This window comes from Anser brachyrhynchus, assembly GCF_964034855.1.
Source record: "Anser brachyrhynchus genome assembly, chromosome: 10".
NCBI classification, from domain to species: domain Eukaryota; kingdom Metazoa; phylum Chordata; class Aves; order Anseriformes; family Anatidae; genus Anser; species Anser brachyrhynchus.
In genome coordinates this window covers 5,385,253-5,406,873 of record NC_137705.1, presented here as the reverse complement: position 1 = coordinate 5,406,873, position 21,621 = coordinate 5,385,253, and the positions used below count along the sequence as shown (strand labels likewise).

The following is a 21,621-nucleotide window of genomic DNA, read 5'->3' as shown; positions in this document are numbered from 1 at the left end:
AAAAAACCTGAAAGAAGGGTGCAATTAGAGGGAAAGGAAGGAACCAAACGTCTCCAAGAACGTTGTCAAATTGCGGATGGCAATTAGCTGGGTGTGGACCCAGAACAAGTGAACAAAGCCTCGCCAGCTCCCATGCCCTCACCCAGCACTGCAGCAGCTTCCCACCTGGGCCCCGGTGCCCCCAGACGTGTCCCGAGAGCCCAAAGGTGCGAGGTCAGGTCCACGCAGAGCGAAAAGCTTCGTGTATTTCCTGCGCTCAAGGCTTATGTGGGAGCAGAGATGGCAGCAAGGAGGCCTCTGCTGCCGGGCCGGGGCCGAGGGCCACACACAACCTGTTACACCACGAAACGAGAGCGGCTCCGGAGGAAGTAGGTCAGGCAAGCTCAGCAACTCGCTCTGAGCGTGGCAGTGCCGGGCGATTACACCGAGGAGGCACAACGGCAGCGAGCGAATAACCTCCAACCTGAGAGCGACACCGCCAGGGGCTGCTCTGATGCCAGGCGTTTGCACCTACCTCTCCGTCCCCCTTGGGTTGTCTGCAGTTCCTGCTGCCCCACAGAGCGCTCCATCCCAGTCCTGCTCCCTCCTGGGTCTGAGGCCCCAAACCTTGCTGGTCCCCTTGATGCTGCAGCTCTTTCCTGCAGGAACTGCCAAGCTCGGCGGCTCAGGCCGCTCCAGCCAAAAAATAATCTGTCACTGCTGCCCGGTATCATCTCGCAGTGAGTGAAAGCTTCAGGTTTCTGTTACACCCTTTATTTCGCTGTGTTTGCCAGCCATCCTCATCCCATCCCCTCTGCCTGTGCTTTGTACCTTAGCCAACGCTCACATGAAGCCCTGGGGACAGCGACACTGTCTAGGGGTAACTCTGAGACTTCTCGATGCAGTTCGGCACAACAGGGCCCCAGTCATCTACCGCTGCTTTTTTTTCTTTTTTTTTTCTTCCCTGCATGAATACAACGTAAAAGTAAAAGCAAAGAACAGGGGAAGAACGTACAAAGTCTTCCCCGTGAGCCAGGGTATATATTAAGCCTGGTGATTCTTGCCAGGTAATCACAGGCTTTCGCTTTCCTGCTGCCACGCCACGGCGAGATACCCAGCACCCAAACACCAGAACAGGCTGAGGTGGCACAGCATCTTCACCCGTGGCCAGAAGATCAAAGGTGCAGACCTCTCCATCGCAGTTAATGCCGGCAGTTAGGCTCAGAAGGAGGCGACTATGCCGAGAGATGCGAGGTATGAAGCTTCGGCTGACAACCAACTAAATCCTCATGTGCAACGGGCCGGCCCAGTTACACCTGAGACACAGCTCCACCTCCCCATCGAGAGCCTGAACAAGGCTGGGGCACCATCACCACTTACAGCAGGCAGCCTCAGACCAACCTCAGCTGCTCGCAGAGGCGCTGTGGAGTCCCTTGACTGCACTCACACCGTGGCCAAGACCTCCCCAAGCCACCAGTGCGGCCCAGTGGGAGGTCTCACAGGGTAGTGATGAGTACGGGGCTCCTGGGGAGATCTACCAGTTCCTATCAGCCTGGGGTCCTGCCTCCTGCCAAAAGACAAGGACAGTGTCGCATTATGTTCACAGGCACAGCTGTGCTCCATCCCTCTCCTCTGCTCACACACCACCAACCAGGGGCTCAGGGCATGGAGGCGGCCCCCAGCACCCGTGGGAGCAAACGGCAACAGCCCCCAAGGTGGAGAAGAGAAGGGCAGCTGGTCCTGGGCTTCACGTGGGCCATCTTCAGGAGCAGGATGACAAACCCAGGCAACAGACAGCGTATTTTAATAGGGTTGGCTAGGATCGGGCTATACCGTGTTACAGGCTGCATGGGAACGCTCCCTGGTCCCTCGAGATGGGGGAGAATTAGGAAATATCTGCTATAAAACTTTCGAGAGCTCTCTAATATACAGCCACTCTGCTCTCCGCGAGCTGGAAGCCAGCCAGCCTTTATGCTCACACCAGGGGTCTGTTTCAACAGCTCCTCTTGGTAAGCGCTGGTCTTCTGGCTGCCAAGTGCTCACAAGCATCGCTGCTCATGAAGCTATCACGGTTACAGACTCCACCGAAAACTTTCATTTCCTTTAACTTCTTCTTTCTTCTTTAAAGCAACTCTTGCAAGTCCTTGAAACGAACGGGAAATTAAATAAATAAATCCCCCAGCACACAAATACAGAGAGGAAAAGGGGAACACAGCCAACCTGACCAAGCTCTTAGTTTACAGAACATATTTTAAGGACTGGCAAAGAGTCAACCGTATGGCTGCGGAGCTATAAGGAGGTTAGCTCTAATGCACAATAAACTTGACAGTGCTTCGCTAGCCAAGTAGGGTGTTAGTTTTCCAAACTTGGCTGTTTTGAAAGAAAAGACAAATTTATCTTTCCAAATTTATCATCAACATGTGCTTGACCGGCTCCTACCCACTTCCTTTAAAAGCGTCCCAGCCACGGTCAGGGCCCTGTGCAGTAACATACCAAACGTGTTACAGAGCTCTCCTGTCCCTGCACAAACATCACTTCTGATACCAGCTTCACCTGAAACCAAGCGCTAGACTTTCCCTGTTTAAATTCCAGCTGCACAGAAGATTTCAGAGATCACTATAAATCTAAACCCAGCTTCTTCAATTCAGTGACAGGAAGGCAAGCCTGTGAATTGGGGTTGTCACCACTGAAGGTTTTCAGGCGGCGGTTCTCAAAGCCTTGAAAAAAGAGAGGCATGGAAGAAAACAGAGCCTGGATGAACAGAAGGCACCCTCACTGCAGTTTCCCAAACACACGTGGATAACCAAGCTTATAACTAAGTCAGAGAGGCCCTCCTGTAGCCCTGGAGATGAAAGCTTCAGCAGCTCCCAGCTCGTGCTCAGCAGCCCGTGGCGTTCCTGGCAGCAGACACGGCTTCTGCAAGCTCCAACCCAAAGAGCGCGGACGCTGGAGCGCAGGAGCCAGCCAGCTGGCCCGGCCACACAGGACCGCAATGGCCACAGGACTGCAGTGGAGCAGGGAAGAAATGGGCAGCTCGACATGAAAGGAGGGCAGGGCGAGAGAGCTGGCAGCACTCGTCGCACAGGCTGGAGGCCAAGTTGTGTGCACGCACCAGCGATGAGGAAACACCGGGCGCTCTCACGAGCGGAACGGCGAGTGTTGCGCTCAGGTTCGTAAGCGGTGAGACACGGGGAGGGCAAGGCCAGCAAATCTGGAGTGTGTTGGCAAATCCAACAGAGGAAGTTTATTTTCCAGGTGTGTAAAGCAGCGTTGCATTACACCGTGCGACAGGCACCAGAAGGAGAGTGCCGTGCCAACGCAGAGGTGGGTTAAGATGGGAGCACGTGTGGGGGAACTTCGCAGCTCAGCGCCGCGGCACTTCTCTTTGCTCCGGGTGCAGAACTCCAGCACTGGTAAAACATGATCTACAAAAGAAAGAGAAAAGAGTCCCAACCCTCAACGCCTGGGGCAAACGGGTCTCCTTGGCTGCCCAGCTGCTTGCGGGGGATGAGGGCAAGGCAGAGGGAACAGGCAGAGAACAAGATGGGTTGTACAGGATGCACCAGCCTGGCACAGGGCAGCAGAGGCCAGAGGCACAAAGGAGCTCTGACAGAAGAGCACGGAGGTGGGTGAGTGGGTGAGGAGCAGAAAGAAATATACTTTTGGCAGCAGAGATTTTATTGTCTGTGTTGTCTCTCCCTTGCCAAAATGACTACGGAATTTGCGAAATGTGCAAGCCCCAGATTCTTCAAACCCTTGTTAGGGAAATGTGGTAGCCAACTTGCAGAAAGGAGTGAAAAGGATTGCAGGAATCTGGAGGTGAAAGGGGAAGAACAAGAGAGCGGCTGTTCACTGAAGAGCACTAAGTCAGCCTTCGCCAGCTTCAAAACTTGAATTCAGCTTTTTATTCCATTGTATACAATATAATAAATTCTGTAAAATATATTAGCACAATTAGTAATATATAATAAACTATATTACTTGTTCCTGAATTTTCATTCATCCCAGAGCAAAACCTCTCTGGAGTAATGTGGGGCAAAGCAGTCAACACACGCTGCCCAGCAGCCTGGACCCAGCAAAGTTGGACTTCATAAGGGGAAGACCACACTCTTTGATGAGACACAGCAGCTCACAGGATCTCACACAGGACTGCCCATAGATCTCTAAGAGCATTGCAGATAAATTCACGATGCAGCCTCTAAACCTCGTCAGCCACGGATAAAATCCCCTCCAGAGGAGGAGTTAGCACAAGGTGTCACCAACACACCACCTGTATTTGCCTCAGCCTCGGGCTGGCTCTTGCAGCTCGTCCTGCAGCGGGCAGCAGCGCTGACACGCGGCTTCTTGCAGGCAGGGCAACGCCGACGTCTCATCTTCTGCTCAGAAAAGCATGGTTTTCCTTTAAAGCATGTAAGCTCTGGAAATCCCTGTACCTACACACTTGGGTGTTGTCATCACAGGCTGTGAGCACACGCCAGCGCTGACGGACTTCAGTAGAGCATCAATGCAAACTGCTTCAAGCATCAGGCCTCGGCACCGCCCCGAATTTGGGCTCTTCCACATGTTGTGCCCCCTGCAAAGACTTTGGAAGTGGCTTTGTGAAGGTAAAAAAACATGATGGGCTTTTAAGCAATCTTATTACTGCAGGTCTTCTCACACCCCGGTATTGCAGCACCTCTCCTTCCAGCACATTCCCGACCCACACAGAGCAGAGGTTTCAAGCAAAGATCCAGGCTAGGATACAGCCCTGGTGCTGCACTCTCCAGCACACCCCTGTGCATTGAGGAGCACACCAGAGCACATGGGCTGGGCAATGGTTGCTACTTTTTGGTGCATTGGGGTTTCCTCACTCTGTAAAGGCATCAAGGAGAAAAAAAAAGCGAAGCTGGGGCAGGTCTAAACTGCCCAAGCTGGATTAACGACTGAGAAGTGCCAGAGAACATTCCTCGCCATCATTAGTGAGCATCAGCCACTTGCTTCACTGGAGCGAGGGATGTGCATGCACGGAGCTGATGCTGCGCCCCGCAGCACGGACCAGGGCGGCTGCAGCACCGCACCAGCACACACACTGCAGTCGGGGTGCTTTGTGCCTCCTTTTGGCTGGATCCCCTGGGCTTAAGCACAGGAATCCGTCCCATGTGCACATCACACCGCTTGAACTCTAGAGTGACCTTAAGTTTACTGTGTGGGGTAAAAAAACAGTTGAAAAAGAACTAATTTGAAGGTTAAAAGCCACCGAACCAAGCAAACATCTTGAAAGTAAATAAACTTTAAATAAACAGGTTGAGTCCTACCCACGTTCCCACCCACCTGCGTTCCCATTGCTACACATCCCTCCCTGCGCGTAGCGCATGTTGGCCATCTTGGTGTAACACGTTCCACATAAGCTGAGGTGTCAGGCAGAGCGCTGCTGGCACGCAAGGACCACAATGGCACAAGCTGACACGACATGCCGAGCACAGCGGCAAGGAATCAGCAGCCCAACAGCAATAGGAAGAGCTCTGGCACTGCAGCGTTGGGTGTGCAGGGGGAGAAGGGCTCCCCTCTGGAGCTCGTGCAGCGCAGGAGAGGAAACTCTCTGAGCTCAGGGCTGCAGCACCTCGCATCAGTTGCAGTTTCACAGAGCACGTCCCGAGGCGGAGGGGAGGTGGGCAGCAGCAAGGGGTCTCGTCCCCTTCCCACCAGAGGAAACGGCAGGGACAGGGCACACGCAGTCACCACCTCTGAAGCCGTCCCTGCCCAAAGCCTCAGCGGAAGCACCTGGGAGGGAGGCACGCTGCTGGGGACAGCTGGCACTTGTGCTGCTGCCAGTTAGAGCACACTCCTGGAGAGCAACGGGGGAAAATAAAGCAGCCTTCATTCAAACCTCCCGGCTCCCGAAGCACCGAACTGGACGGGGTGATGCTGCCTGCTTATTGCAGCACCCTGCGCGTGATCAGCGCTTCACAACTATCAACACTTCATCTCAATAATACGAAGTTATGCTGTTCGAATAATAATATTTATCTGGGCCAGAAGTGACTCTCTATTGGCTTGATGACATATTTATGTCTATGATCAGTGAGGGCGTTTTTCTTGCTTCCCTTTCTACTTTTCTTTCTCTTATGCTTTATGCATCTACATAAAAGCATACACTTGTACCCAAATGTTTTGATGTGCACCTAGTATTTATTTCAATAGCAGACTGCTTCTTGGGGCGGGGGTATTTTCTCCATACCAGGACTAAAACCGGTCCCATTTTCCAATTCCAAAATTTGTTTTCTGTCTTAACTGCTCCAGTATTCCCTGGAAGGATCGTTACAGGTTGCCAAGACCCTACATTTAAAATGGCAAATATGCCAAATGGAGATTTGCTTTTAATGAAACGTAACTAGTGAGGCCCCAAGTTTTTCAAACATTCTTTAAAACTTGAATATTTTGTGAAAAGGTGCAAGTTTCCTCCACTCTTCCAGAAAGCAATTCCTGCACAAACCACAGTCACAACGTCGCCATTAACTGCTTTTTGTGTAAGCTTTCTGATCCTACCATAAAATAATGAACATTGGATACAGAATGAGAGTTCTCTAAAATAAGAAACGTATTAAAGGTGAAAACTTTGGCCTGCTATGCTGAGCTTCAACGTAACACTAAATGATTGTTTTCCAAGAAAAGGTTGTAAGAACAGAGTGACCCTTGGACTAACTTAAGCACGGTCAGCAATTAAGGTATGAAATCACGAAACTAGGAACCAGAGCATAGGATCTTCCTCGCTTTCCTCCTTAAACATTTACTACGCAGCATGTAGAGGGATATGTCACTCTGAGACAGAGCCTACCTGCAAAGCTACAACCCGGATTTCAAACAACTTAAAAGCTTTCAAGCATTTGAGACATTTCGGTGTGGTGAGCACACAGCAGGGTTATGAAAACACGACCAAGAAGCCATCATTATCCTCATCCATTTGCTTGAAGCATCAGTGTTTAAGTGGAGGAGGAGAGAAAGCATGCTGAGATTTTAATGTCAGTAAGATCTAGAAATAGGATGTCGCTCTCCGCAAGTCTGCAGAACCATCCAAGTGGTGTGGAGAGCAATAAAAGGGGGATGCACAAGGAGCTCCAAAGGATGCCGAGCCTTACCTTGTGCACACAGGACTTGGCGTTCAGGAAGAACAGCTCTACCGTCGTTTTGTCCTTGAGAAAGGAAATGCTTTCAATGTAGAACCTGACAAAAAAAAAAAAAAAAGAGCAAAGTTACTTTCTTGAATAGGTTTCATCTTCCTCCCAAATCATTTGATTTCCTCAGCATTATGTTCTCCAGCAATAAAAAGGTACAGAGGAACTACAAGCTACTGCACTTCATTTCCTGCCTATTAGGAGGGAACAGGCAGAAAGTTGTGGGTCAACAGCATGAAGGGAACAAAAAACTCCTTTTGTTCAATGCATCACAGATAGCTGATGACTTCTAATCTCATCTGCAAATCCTGTCGAGGTTTAAAGCAGCAAACCCCAGTCTTCCTATGCAGACAAAACCACAGAAATGGAAAAGGTAACTTACAGCTGTGTGTTACGGGTTGGGGAAACAGCCTCATGCTGTGCTGGAGGAGAGAGGTCAGTGGCGGCCCCACAGGGGCTCACCCAGCATCACCTTTAGCATTGCCCCAAGGGGCAAGCAAACAGCCCACGAGGAAAGCTTCGGGGCTGGCTGCAGCCCGTCAGGCACATCAACCTGGCGATGACCACCAGGAGCTGTTAGGGTACAACCTATACCTGGGGTACAAGCATACCTGGAAGCCCAGAGCTTGCTACTCTTCTCTATTTCTTCACCCAGGCAACATCCTAAGCAAACCACCTAGCAATGGAAAGCCAGCACCCCACAAAGCAGTAGCTGATCCCACTGCAACCCACCGGCCTCCGACATTTGAGCAAAACTTGCCACCAGAACAGATTTATGGTATACAGCCCGCACACAAACAAGCGACGTGATGCAGAGGCACTACCAAATAAAGCAGTTCCATGACTGGTTACTCTGGCCCAGCCAAGGTTGGCGGATGTGTCCTGATTTGTTACACAGCTACGCCAAACATGATGCACGCAGCTGGCACTCTGCAAGCCACGCACAACTTGTCTGCACACCTCTGACTCACTCAGGGCATCAAACTAAACCAAGCAGCGCTGAGACACACTGAGATGCAGAGAAAACACGGCTCTAATTTGAGGAGCACGGAACTGCCAAGTCGGTTTAAAGAGACAAATTTGTGGGAACATTGTCCTGTCAATCCTTCTTTAGCTTTTTTTTAAATCCTTTTAGGATTTAAAAGCAGAATGCCTGTGCTTCATTATCAACAGCCAACTCATGACAGATTGGATCCAGACTCTCCCACATGATACTAGAAGCAGGTACACTTCTTTTTTCAGCCAAAGAGCCGGGGCAACCACCACCACCCCAGCAGCACAGACCCCAGCAAGGCTTCTCAGCTTCCAGCCTTTGATACGGGAGGGCTAATGCAGACCACGCAGCCTGCCACGCTCAGAGACGACCCCTTGCACAGCCCCACCGTGCTCCTGAGGCTCCTTGGAGCCTCCTGCTCCGGCCACCCTTCGCTGGTCCTTGCCTAATGTGCTGCCAGACCAGCGCTTGGAGGCAAGCACCTTCCTTAACCTGCTAAGCCTCCCTCAACCCTGCTGAAAAGGGAATTTTCCTCAGCTAGCGGCCTGCTTTGCACCTGCAGTTTCTTTCAACCAAGACCACCGGACATAGCTTACTGTTACGTCTTACCAGACGTGTGCTGGTGCTCGCTGCCCATCACCTCCTCACTGCCTGTCCCTCCCATCCCCGCTGTGCTTCTCCATCGCAGCCTCCAACTGTGCACTTCAGCTGCTCTCATGGGAGTTTGACTAAAGAATAGACTATGACGAGGCAAATGTGCTCACACGAGATAAGCGCCTGAGCCAACCACCCAAGGCCTGTGCCACTGAGCAAAGGCCTGGAGTCACTTATGCAAAGAGTTGACAAAACACAGTGCTGCACATTTTGAAGCGGCGTTTCTGCTGGAATATCTATTTTTTAACCATAAGATAGTTTTTACATTGCTAATTCTTTCTGTATCTTCCTCCTGCTCTGCACAGGCTTCCTGCTCACTGCCCTCTTCCTTGACCCCTAATTGCTTCTTTTGGATCTCATGACCCTGGAGCAGTTAGGCTTAAAATTAGGTTTGCAAGTTGATCTTCCCAAGCCCGCTCTTCACACATCAACTCTTGCCCAGGTCTCTCCACACCGTGCCCTGCAGAGGAACATCTTGCAATGGAGAGGACAAAAATGGACGTCACAAGGCAACGACATCAACTCCAGCCGCAGAACTGCCAGGAGGTGACAGCTCAGGTGTGAAGTCATGGCAGGCCCCAGTGGGGAGGAGGCACAGAAAGGACCATGTCCAGTCATATATTTTAGCCCCGTAGGTCGTCAAACAGCAAATACTTTGAAGAGCCCAACAACCCTTTTTAAATGTGGTGGGTTTTTTTTTGTTCCTCCCCCCCCCCCTTTCTGCTAAAAGTAAGGAAGGGGGGAGGAAGAAAAGCTCTGAACTCCATCACAAATAAGCACATATTCAACAAAAACAAAGTGCCACTTGTTGGAACCGTTCTCTCTGTGTCTAGAGTGCAGAGGACGTGGCAGGGCAATGGTGCCAACTGACCAAACTGCACAACAGGCTCTGCTTTGGAAGTGCTTCAGGCAATTAAGCACACAAGGCATAAATCTTGATACGAAAAGTGAATGAGGTCAGTCTGCTCTCATTTTCCTCACAGACTAAGGAAAACAAAAATATAAACTCCAACAACATTAAGAATATGACGCTTGGTCTTTTCTGCCAGCACAGCTCTGTCTGTTACAGGCCTGAAAAAAACACATCCTAACCAGCAGAGCTTTGCCAGCGAAAGCCCTAAAGTAATGCAATTACTTTGGCCAAAATCATCCCTTTGCCAGGGATTTTATTCTCTCCTGGGGACTGGCTGAAGCTGTGTGAGCAAAGAAGCCATCAGCAATCCCTTTCAAGTACTGACAAACCTTAAGTAAACATAAGAACATGAAAAAGTGTGATTGTTTAAACAAACTGCATCAAAATTTAGCACTATTAAAGACAAGTCAGACTATTAAAGACAAGCACTATTAAAGACAAAAAAAAAAAGATTAAAAAGGGGGGGCCATTTAAACAAACAAAAAGCAAGGAACAATGGGCTAGTAACAGTTTAAAAAGTAGCAGGTTCCAAACTACCTGATTTCATAGCTGAACACAAAAGAAAGCAGCACTTACCTAGGACTTAGTCACCCTTTAAAAATAACGTATCGGTTTGACATTTATTTCCTATAACAGTAATCCATTCCTTTAAACAAAAACCGCTGGAGATAAGTGAACCAAGTGGGTACTGTTTTCGCTGTGGAAACAATTACTCACCTAACAGCAAAATACAAAGTTGCTGGACCTGGTTTCTTGGGCAAGTCATGATCCAGGACTCTGTGGTCCAGCTGCAGCCAGACGCTCTGACCTCTGCAGAAACAGATTGAGGGGATGGTTACAACCAGGCAGGGAAATGTGGAAATGTGGTCTTTCCAGTACACATGTTTACTCCATGCACTACTTTAAAAAAGTGCAAAATTCAGCTCCGAAGCAGGCAAACACTTCAAATTCTTTCCTCTTTCCCTAACTTCAGATGTTGACATAATTCACTTGTGAACATTACAAAACACTCTTTACAGTTGTATTTTCAGTTGTAGCACAAAGGCCATAGCGTGGCATCCAGAAAAAAAAAGAAGCGGACCCTTCTGTGCTATAAATGGGGCGGCTTCCATTGACTTCTCGTGCGTAGCAGGGGGACCTGATCTGTAGCAAAGGGTGGCGGTTTGCATGCCTCCAAAACTGGCCTCTTCAACTTGGAAAAAAAAAAAAATTGAAAACAAGCAAAATAAAAAAATATATATTTTTAAAGATTAATAAAAAAAAATAAATCCCCCAAGCCCCAGTAACTTCCCTCATGACCCTGAGGCCTCAGGGCGGCCCAAGAGCTTGCTGCTGCCCCAAAGTGTTGGGTCCACCCAGCCACGGAGCATGGGTGCCCTCCAGAGGCCACACGCTCTTTCCAAGCACCCAGCCCCAGCCCTGCGCACCACCCAAGGGAGCCTCTGGAGTCCCACGGGTGGTTTCGGGGAAGCCAACAGCTCTTAGCTAATCCACGAGCAGCACTTTAAGGGAGCTCGCCGCGAGGGAGCGCCAGCAACCAAAAACCTCCAGCAGAACTCTGTGGCTGCTCTCAAAAAAGCCACGTGTGAACAGCAAGCGGTCTGAAGGCATTTATAGGAGAGCTGGAAGAAGGTGTCTTCAGCTGAAAGGACAAGGATGTGGCAAAAATACTCAAGATGAGAGCAACTTAATAACATACTGCCGCAGTAGGGGGTCCAGAGGTGCATGTACCACCCCTGTAAGCGCCAGCAGCCAGTGCTTCAGGGTGGCCCCAACCTCAGCTCAGCGTGGTCTGTAGGCAGAGGCTCCCATCAAAAACACCATAAAAGTGGCAGCAGAGAGAGCAACAGGGACTGGTATTATTCTCGTCGGACGAGAAAAGGTTTATTTAGGGGCTGTATTTATGCACAACTCTGTTTCTCCCTCTATCTTACGTGGTTTTGCTCCCATGCAAAAGGGAGCCGTCAGGTAACACCGCTGAAGACACCAGCCCTTGGGGAGCTGACACCCTGCTGGGCCGCACCCCGCACACCTGGGAAAGCATTTCAGGGCAATTCTGAGAGATCCATCTAAACAACGGCTGAGATTTCCATCAACCCAGCTGGCTCCGGCAGCAGAAGCAGGTTTCTGGCTGCAGCACCGTGCCCACCCCAGGCAGCCACCACGGAAGCTGTCAGGGAGTGCGGCGCTCACACCGCGGCAGCACGGCTCAGGAAGGGAGGGCCGGGCATTTAAAACATCTGCTGCTTTTGCAGCTCTTTTTGGCAGTCTGCAGAATAGGTTGGATATCTGAAAGCAATAGGCAAGCAAAAGGAAAAGTTTTTTACAGGAAGCCTACCTTCATATTTCACAGTTAAGGACACTTGGGTTCAAACAACTCATTGATAATACATTGAGACTAACGTGGAAAGCAATACAAGCTATTTGTTTCGAAAATAAATCCAAATCCTTTTTGTTATTATTAAAAGTGCAGAGTGGGGGAGTTGGGGGTGTTCACATGGGAAATTATTTCTGAATCAGTTTTTTCATCTCGTAAGATGAACGTGAAAAGTGAAAGTGTCAGGAAGGGATTTTACATGAATTTTCCATTTTATGCCAGCAAGATATTTTCCAAATATTTTTCTGTTTGGTACCTTCCTCTTTCATCACAGCGCAAGAAAAAGGGAGGAAAATCTTTCTTCAGAAAGTTATTTTCCATCACACTGAGCTGCCACAGTGTCTGGGATAGGCTTCACTTTGCAATAAACCACAGCTCTTTAAAATGAATTAGCATACTTACGTATCATCTATAAAAGTTATCCCGAAATATTCCTTTTCTTTCAGGTTGAAGTGCGAGGCCACTAGATCCAGTAACTCGCGAGACAAAAGCTTGGGCTGTTGAAAGATTCAAGACCATTTTATTCATTTCATTTCAGACCCTTCATTTAAATAATCTCTGCAAACACTGACACAACTGCAGACAGCATGTTGAAAGCATGCCCATTAATTCCACTTCTATTAGTTGCTAGATCTAGTAAGAGATGTGACGTCTTTCTTCAAATAACACTTACAGCTCAGCCCTGAGTGGCACTCCCAAAAAAAAAAGGCAGGGAAGTCTGGCCACTAGTGCAAAAAAAACATTATTTTTAGCCAATTAAAGGACAAATTAGGAGCACACTGAGGAAGGTGACAAAGCATTTATAGAGGTCTGGGTGATTTAGCAGCTTAAATCTCCACTTTAACAACCAAACTGATGGGACTTCAGAGCCCCAACACAACTTTTTCAGTGGAACTTCTGCATAGCTTAAGACTTCACTGATGGTCACCGTTTCGGTGACACTCCCAGCTCCCCGCAGTGGCACAGTTACATGGGGCACTGTCAGAGCAGAATAATTAGAGCAGAATAAAAATTGGTCTGCCCAGGGCCTGGCCACGCTACCAGTGCCCAAAGCAGAGGGGTCTTTACCTGAACCAGCAGCTCCAAGTTCCTGTCATCGAGGAGATGCACCTGGCAGTGCCGGCCCTCTGTCATCTGCAAAGACAGCAACACAGCACCGTCAGGACCACAAGGATCTGTGACTTCACGGCTTTGCGCAGGGCCACGTGAGGCTAGGACAGCACACGACGAGCCTGTAATTGGCGCTGATCAGCGAACCAACGCCGTGCCGGAGCTCAGCGACCTTCTGTGAGGACTTTCTGCTCCGGTGACAAGTGGAGATGACCAAGGACCGAAGAAACCTCCATCCATCCAACCCTGCAGATGGGTCGGTCAGTCTGAATTTGGTCTGCTGACCGGGACCTGCTGACCAGGACCTGGTCTCCAAATTGAATGGAGTCTCCACTGGCACATTATTGCTCTCCCTTAGATAACTTCTCACGAGAATTAGAAGCTGCTGCTTCCAGAGGGTGCTTCCATACGTGCATGTACAGGTCAAGAGAGATGCTTGAACTGCATTAAGAACAGGACGAGATGTGCAGCCCCTGCTGTTATGTCTGGACTGCTTTGGTTCCCACTTTGTGTCACATTTATCCATTGCAATCAACATCTCTCTCCTCTTCACAGGAGAATTCAGAAATAGCTGCACATTATTATGCCCTTTTAATATCTGCCCTTTGAAATATAATACATTTCCACAAAGGCTTTTACATTATTCAAACTCTGTTCTAATTATGGGCTCCGGCCAGTGCAGGCAAAGGACCAGCTGCATGGCGCCGGGGGTGAGAGCTGCTAGAGGAAACCTGGCTTTTGTATTTCTTCTCACAGCCTCGGAGTGACTCGTGTTCCTGACAGCACCAGCTCCTCACAGACTGTAAATCCTGAGCTCTGAGCAGAGGCTGAGGATTGCTCACACAGGGGCTCCCCAGGGGATTAGGCAGCAAGACGCAGCGGTTCCTTCTCTGTGATGGTGACGAGGACAGGGCTCTGCTGCAGGAGCCAGCCCCAGGCTGCTGCACACCCAAAACTTGTAAAGACTTAAAAATCAATGAAAATAAAGCCTTCCCTCACCCAATTCCAGTACAATTGAAGAGATTTCCCCTCTCCCCGGCACTGGCCCATTTCAATGCGCTGCTGCATGCAGCAAGGGCTGCAGCACGCAGCCTCTGCTGTAACCAGCCAGCCCCTCTCAACCGTAAGAGGCTGAATTAACAAAGGTTTATTGTTTGAACTAATTGAGCTCATTTTGAGCAAAACCCATGAGGGAGCCTCTTCCCGAGCAGCACTACAAAAAGACTGGAGATGAACGTCTGCAAGCACAGCTTCGTCTTGTGTGGGAAAATGGAGAGAGTTTACTGGTGTCAGTACCACAGGTGCTCCTTACTAAAAAATTACTAAAAAAATAGGGATAGACATATCCCTACAGACATATCCCCCAACAGACATTACTAAAAAATAGGGATATATTTACAGATAACATCGCATTGCTCACCAAAACAGCAATACTCGTAAAAGGACCATTAACAGAGCAAGTCTAAATGGAGAAAATATTTCTCTTTGACTTTCTTGTTCTGCTGTCAGAGTGAATTCACACAGGAGGGCCAGATGAAGAGTGACCTCAGGCAGCGTGTGCATGCAGGGGTGCAGACCAGAGGCTGCACCACCACGGAGACACCAGCGACAGTCCAATATGAACCACGGCTGCATCCCTGCAAGGGAACACTCCCAGCTTCCTCCTCCGGGGTTTGGAAACAAAATTGCAGCGTCCCCATGCTGGCTCCCCGTGTGTGCTCCATGCGATTTATCCGCTTGCTGCACACGCTGTCTGACGCCCTTCAATCCATTACGATCCCATCACGGGTCCATTTGTTACCTAGAGCTGCAGGTTTGCCACTGCACGTGCATAAAGGAGCCGCACGCTACCATCAGTTAATCATTTCATCAGCGCACCCTTCAAGGTGGTGCACGTTTCTGGCTCTGACATACTGTTACCAATCTGCCCCTGTTGTGAAGTGTCAGGTCCAATAGTGTTTTTAAATCATTCCCCATCTGTTGCTCTGAGATTGCAAAAGGGTTGCCATTATTTAACTGCTAGCTGCTTTAGCTTTTTACCCAGCGAAATCACATTAATCACTTCTGACTGTTTTAATTGCCTCAGTTGTCTATTGTTAAGTGAAAAAAGGTTTCTATTATAGCAAACACATACACAAAGCCTTATGCTGAGGAGAGAGGAAGGTTGCTGGCGAGATTAAAACATAAAAGAAATACCAGCCACAACCTGTGCTTCTCCTATTCAGCCACCCAAGGTGATCACAATGTACCTTAAAAGTAATTAAACCTCACAACGCCCCTGACGATACGCAAGATATAATTATCCCTGGTTTTATTGATGAGTAAATGTAAGGACACAGCTTAAGAGTCTGATTTTCAGAAGGGCTGAATATTCACAACTCTGCTCGGAGGGTGCTCGAGCTCCCCCATGGCAGCCGCTTCTACACTTTCCCTCTGTGGGGAAGCCTGCTGGAGGGGCACCCCAGCTCTCCCCACTGCAGATGCTTTTCTCAATGGAAAACCACCACCTAAATCAGTTTTCCAGTGGATCAGCAAGCTGAACCGACCCACGTTGCTGCTAGCTCCAAGGCAAAGGAGAGGAGAGAGTAGGGAGCTCTAGAGGAAAGTGAAGCCCCTTTTAGCAGTCGCCCACATCGTATATGTAACGCAAAATCACACGCTTACCACGGGACCAGTTTTAAAACAAAATAGTACGTAGTATTCAAAGTCATCGTGGTAGTCTGCATGTAAAAACAAGCCCTAATTTTCTTCCAGCAGCCAATTAAAAAAACATGAAAAACCTCCAACTAATCCAACTCCTGAAATCTCCTGAATCAGTGACTAATGTTTAATACCTGGGACTCCGGGAATCTCATCTTAAAAGAACTCACACATCTGCTTCCCAGACTGCTGGAAAGCTAAATCACAGAATCAAGGAACATCCTGAGTTGGAAGGGACCCACAAGGATCATCAGTCCAACTCCTGGCTCTGCACAGGACCACCCAAAAACCAGACCATGTCTGAGAGCGGTGCCCAAACGCCTCGAACTCACAGCTCTGTGCCATGACCACGTCCCTGGGCAGCCTGTCCCAGTGCCCGACCACCTCTGGGCGCAGAACCTTTCCCTAACCCCCAGCCTGACCCTCCCCTGTCCCAGCTCCATGCCGTGCCCTCGGGTCCTGTCGCTGTCCCCAGAGAGCAGAGCTCAGCGCCTGCCCCTGCGCTCCCCTCGTGAGGGAGCTGCAGGCCGCCATGAGGCCTCCCCTCGGCCTACTCTGCTCCGGGCCAAACAAAACCCAGGGACCTCAGCACTCCCACATGCCTTGCCCTCCAGACCCCTCACCATCTTCATAGCCCTCCTTTGGACGCTCTCAAATAGTTTTATTTGTCCAGGTCAGCACACCTGACGGCTGGGTGCCTGCTAAGGTGTCTTCACCAAGGCGACAAGGCAGAGCATCAGAGCAGCACAACGCGGGCACTCCCCACATCGCACCAGAGCCCTGTCGAGGAGCACAGATCTGGTGGGGTGACCGCCAGCTTTGCTTGCAGGCTTCAAATCTTAAGCAGGGTTAACTAGGGAAGGCCAAACATCAACCCTCAGGCGCCTCTTGCAGTCCCAAGGCTTTAGCAACCGTGGTTCCTGCAGATGTGCAAGAGCTTGCTCCAAAAATCCCCACCCCATTCCCGATGGGGCAAAGTGCACTTCTCCTGCTTACTCTGTACTTACAGCCACAAATGGAAACAAATCACTCCCAGCCACCATCAGGGAGCAACACAAACCCATCCTGCATCAGGAATCTCACCCGCGTGAGAGGTCGCTTCCAAGAGGCAGCTCCCCCCTCACATTTTCCAAGCTTTGTTCATATGGGGGGCAGAACAGAAAGCTTCAGGAGGCTATTGCAGCTGCGAGACCAGCTCAGAAGCGCAGCACAGACACAGGTATCAGTGGTCTGGTCCTCTCCTGGAGCCTGAAGAAAAACTGGGGAGCTTCATAAGAAGCATCACGCCACCATAGTATCACAGGATGTGAAGGATTTTAGCTCTGGAAGGGTGCCTTCAGCTCAGCAAACAGACACCCTGAGCTCCTGGAACCGAAGGACTTGTTTTTAACTCCCCAGTGACACGGGTGTGATTTATTTCTCTGCAGCACATCCGTCTGCCTGGCCAGCTCCCTTGGGCTCTGGAGGAGCCTGTACCTGGTCCCCAGCTCTCCGGGTGCGGGGCTCCTCCTTGCCCGAGACCCAGTGCCCTGGAAGCCCCTCACAGACACGTTTTCATCTTTAATTCAGAGCGCCTCGCTAATCTGAACAATATAATTGATTTTCTATTTAGCTGGACCAATCAATCATGAGATGAGCCCAGCTGTCTGGCTCAGTTAAGGGGCAGCACAAGCACTCTTGAGATATATATAGACTCACATCTGTGTTTTCAGCTTATTCTCATTGATTTTGCATTGTCTGGGCAAATGAACAATTTTGTTATATTTTTGCAACAAGCACCCACGTTAGTCTTTTTAGAAGTTATTTTTAAAAGGCTGCTAATATTTAAGCTATTATGTAGTACAGAAAGAAGCAGCATAACATTCATTAAGCATCCCCGTACCATCTCATCCTCAATAGGAAATTAGCAGAGTGATGGAACGCAAACATTGTTTTTGCCAATGTAATGGCAAAACCATCCTGAGATACGGGGCTGCTGGATTCTTATTGTTTCCTAAAGTCACCCAAGTAAGCAACATAAAACTGAAAAAAAAAAAAAAAAAAAAAAAGGAAAGGAATGGAATGGAATGGGAAGGAGAATAAAAACCCTGTCTGATGCAGTATTACTGCATGAGTATTACTGCAATTCTGCAGCCCCCCCTAACATAGAGGCAGATAGTAGCACTGGGCTTCCACCAAAAAGCTGATTTATTTAAATGAATATAACGAAAGAGAAGAAACAATTCTCAGGATCTATGGTTTATTCCAGATCTAAGGGTCTCAGGAGCAATGGGTTAAAATATTCAGAAAGATTTCATCTAGCCAGTTGTTCTTACAAAGTGAGAGGAAAATGTTTTGTTTTGCATTTTTAGGTTTATATTACTTTAATACTGTTCACTGAACAGCATTCAGTAAAAAGAAGAAAAACACATTTTTTCCTCCACCGCACTTGTGACAAAAACTAAGACAAATTCTCCAAGTAAAGTCATGGAAGCAAGATTTTCCGAGATGTCAGTCCTTTAAAAAGGGAAAAAAAAAGTAAGGCAGAGAGAAAAAGCCTATGTCTTGGCTACTTAAACCAATTCACTGTAATATCCTGAGCCTGAATGTTTATTTGGGGAAAAAAAACACTCAGGATATTTACGCTACTTCTCTTCAGCAGTAACATCCTCCGTAGCTGAAGCCAGTTGTTACTTCCAACATTTTTAGACATTCATCTGTGTCATCACACTCAGAAACAAAAATAAGAAAAAAGTAATTATGGTGTAAACAGGAAATCTCCAAAAAAAAAACCCTTAGGTCAAAAAAAAAAAAAAAAAAAAAAGGCTGACAGAATACCAGCTCCTGAAGCAGGACTTAAACCCCTCTTCCCTTCCTCATGATAAATCCCCGTGCTCGGGCAGGGCTGTCACTGAGCACCTGGAAAATACCCGGGTGTGACAGACAGCAGGGCTTTGCTCCGCGCTGCACAGAGCTGTAAGCTCCTCACAGGGCAGCCACATGGAATTAAACTTTGCTGCCTGAGCGAATAGAGAAATGCTATGAATTTCTATGTAAAGAAAACCCCACTGCTGATCCACAGATGAGAAGAGGGGGCCGTTTCCACCCAACATTCGTCCTGCACACAAAGGCTTCAGCATCGGTTCTCCAAGAAATCACACCGGTGTGTTAGAGCACAGCTTGCAAAAACTGGATCCCTCATTCCTGGAACAGGCACGGCCTTCAGAGCAGCTCGAGCGGTCCAGGAACTAAAGGAAATCTTACGGGATAGCAAAAAGCAAGAACTATTTCCCCTCGACTCACGAGATGCCACCCCTTCAGCACACAGACCCAACCTCCCCCAGGCTGGGGGCATGGGGGCCCCCAAAATCCCCACCACTTTTTTTTTTTACTGGTGCCGGATGCAGCAGCACTGCTTCACAGGTGCGCGAGCCCAGACAAGAACAAGCCCCGCACTTAGAGGATTTCGTCCCCAAATCCCTACCTGAGCTGCAGTTAGCCAGCTATAACGCCACGCCAGTAATTTCCTGTACAGGAATTTTTGCCAAATCTTTCTTCTGTAACTCTTAAGGCTGTAACAGATTTCAAAGCTTGCTATTGAAGCCCCTACGCTGACCTCAGGTTTTCATCAGGATTTAGGGTTTTTTTTTGTGCTTTTTTTCCTCTCCTTCAGCCATGAAGGCATTTTTGAGCAGATCCTCAGCTGCCTTAAATCAGCATTGCTTCTCTGACTCGGATACAGCCGGCTTATGTCTGGGCTGCAGACACACACTGCCTGGGAAAAGTAGGAAATAAGATGCACGAATGTATTGCCATAGAGAGCTGCCCTAGCCAGGCACATCCCAGGAAAATAAAAGCAAAGGGCTGTCCCTCTGGAAGGAAGGGGCCTGTGTGCTGCTGAGGGGGAAAGCAGGGAAGAAGTTGTAAGTTGTAATGCTTTATAAATGACCTCAGAGTTTCCTAGGGTGTTCACTGGGAGAGCAAAACCTCACCGTGGTCCAGCGCTCAGGGTCACACGAAGCTTTCAGGAAAAAACAGAAAAATAACAAACGAGTTTGGTTTTATACCAGCATTCCTATGGAAACTTTGTAAAGGATCCAAAGAGGTCTCCCAAAATGCCTGGACACGTGCCTCTCGCCGGCCTTTCTGCAGGCCGTGGGTGTGGGTAGGGGTGGAAAAGCACCCTGAGGTGTGGGTCTGGGAAGCGACACACACCCTGCCTCACTGCTGCCCCTCTAACCAGGCAGGGTTTGGGGCTGAACACGCAGGTCTCCTCCCAGCCTGATCCCTTTGAAGGGCGCAGTTTCCGCAGCCATGCGGGGAGCAGCACACGTCTCCAGACACGCCACCTCCCCTGTCCCGTCTCCAGGCCATAACGAGGCCTTTGGCTGAAGTCCTGGCTCCAGGGCAGGCAATACTTTGGTGTTAACTTTAACAGGGCCAGCATTTTGCCTTAAATCATTTGTTATCTTGCTATTAACCTTAACAGAAGCCAGGATCTGCTTAACGTTAAATAGCTGGCAACGCACTGAGGTGGCTGGCTACGTCTTTCACCCTTCGTGCTGCAAGCAAGACACCTCAGGACACATCCCATGCTGCCAGCACGGCTCCAGTGCTGCCTCCATCCTCTCCATAGGCTGCAGACCTCCCTGTGCTCCTTGTCCCGGTGGGGAGCTGAGCAGGGACGGAGACCTGCTGAAGGCTGGCCTTGGAACACGCCGCGCACCCGAATCATGTTTTAAGACCAGACAGGCTGGAGGTTACTCACTTCAGTGCAAGCTGGTACAAATGCCCCTTTGATGATGCTCTCCAAGGAAATGTTGGCTCTACGTGAAGTTTGGCAGAGAGTTAGAGATAAAACACACTGCCTGGAACCGGAGCCTAAAGGCTCTCTGGGTTGCATGGCACCTTCCTAAAATAGCCCCGTGAACTGAAGATATGAAGACAAAATTGGCTCCTGCAGAGCATCAACTGACTTTCATGTTACTGGCTCAGCTGGTGGGGCTTACGGAGTCTGGCAGAGCAACAGCCCATGTGCTCTCCCCCACCGCAGGAGACTGCGGCTTTTGGGGCCAAGCGCCAACACGCTCTCCCTACAAGCCTCCTTTTCCTATTTATTTCATTTCTCCTTGCAGGGCACGGCACATTTAAGGGACTCTTCCACTTGTCTATATTTTACCGATCATTTGCCGATTTGCACAGGATCTAAAATAAGAACAAGAAGAAAAGAGCAAACAGGAAACTTATACACAGGCCTCAAAACTCTACAGCTAGTCCTAAAAAATCAGGAAAATTAATAGGAAGCAATCAGCACAAATCTGCTATAAACATCGAGTCAATGAAATACTTCATCCAACATCTGCTTTCCTTGGCAGAACTCGGCCAAAGAACCGGTGTCTGCTAGGGGCGAGCTTATCTCGCTCAGCGCCGCTGCCGTCGGGTCGTTACCACGCACGAGCCCGTGGAGATGTTTTGTTCCCGTGCACTCTCCTGGGAAAGAAGGGGAAAAAAGATCCCGAGCGAGCAGAGCTTTCCTGGCGGCACCTGCAGAAGGCTCCTGGAGCCAGCACGGTGCTGAGCTGCACTCCTTGCTTCTCCACCACCACCCCTAGGGCACCGGGCATCCCTTCCCCATCGGGGTCCTCACACCCCGTTCACCCTCCAGCCCGCCCCGCTCCATCCTCCACCCCAGCCCTTTCCTCCCCCTTCCTCTCCCTGGACTTTTCCAGCTGCTCCCGTGCTTGGCAGGGGCCCCTCAGGAAAC

At 49.4% G+C, this 21,621-nt stretch overlaps 1 protein-coding gene across 1 annotated transcript in view; it reads right to left on the bottom strand.

The window, feature by feature from the left end:
* FRMD4B (FERM domain containing 4B) overlaps positions 1 to 21,621 on the bottom strand; it is a 96,717-nt gene that overhangs the window by 57,500 nt on the left and 17,596 nt on the right. Inside the window, exons 2-5 of the mRNA XM_080606459.1 lie at positions 13,137 to 13,202; positions 12,471 to 12,565; positions 10,409 to 10,501; positions 7,095 to 7,179 (exon numbers count right to left, since the gene is read on the bottom strand). Of these exons, the coding sequence (XP_080462585.1) occupies positions 7,095 to 7,179; positions 10,409 to 10,501; positions 12,471 to 12,565; positions 13,137 to 13,202 (339 nt within the window). The remainder of the gene's footprint in view (positions 1 to 7,094; positions 7,180 to 10,408; positions 10,502 to 12,470; positions 12,566 to 13,136; positions 13,203 to 21,621) is intronic.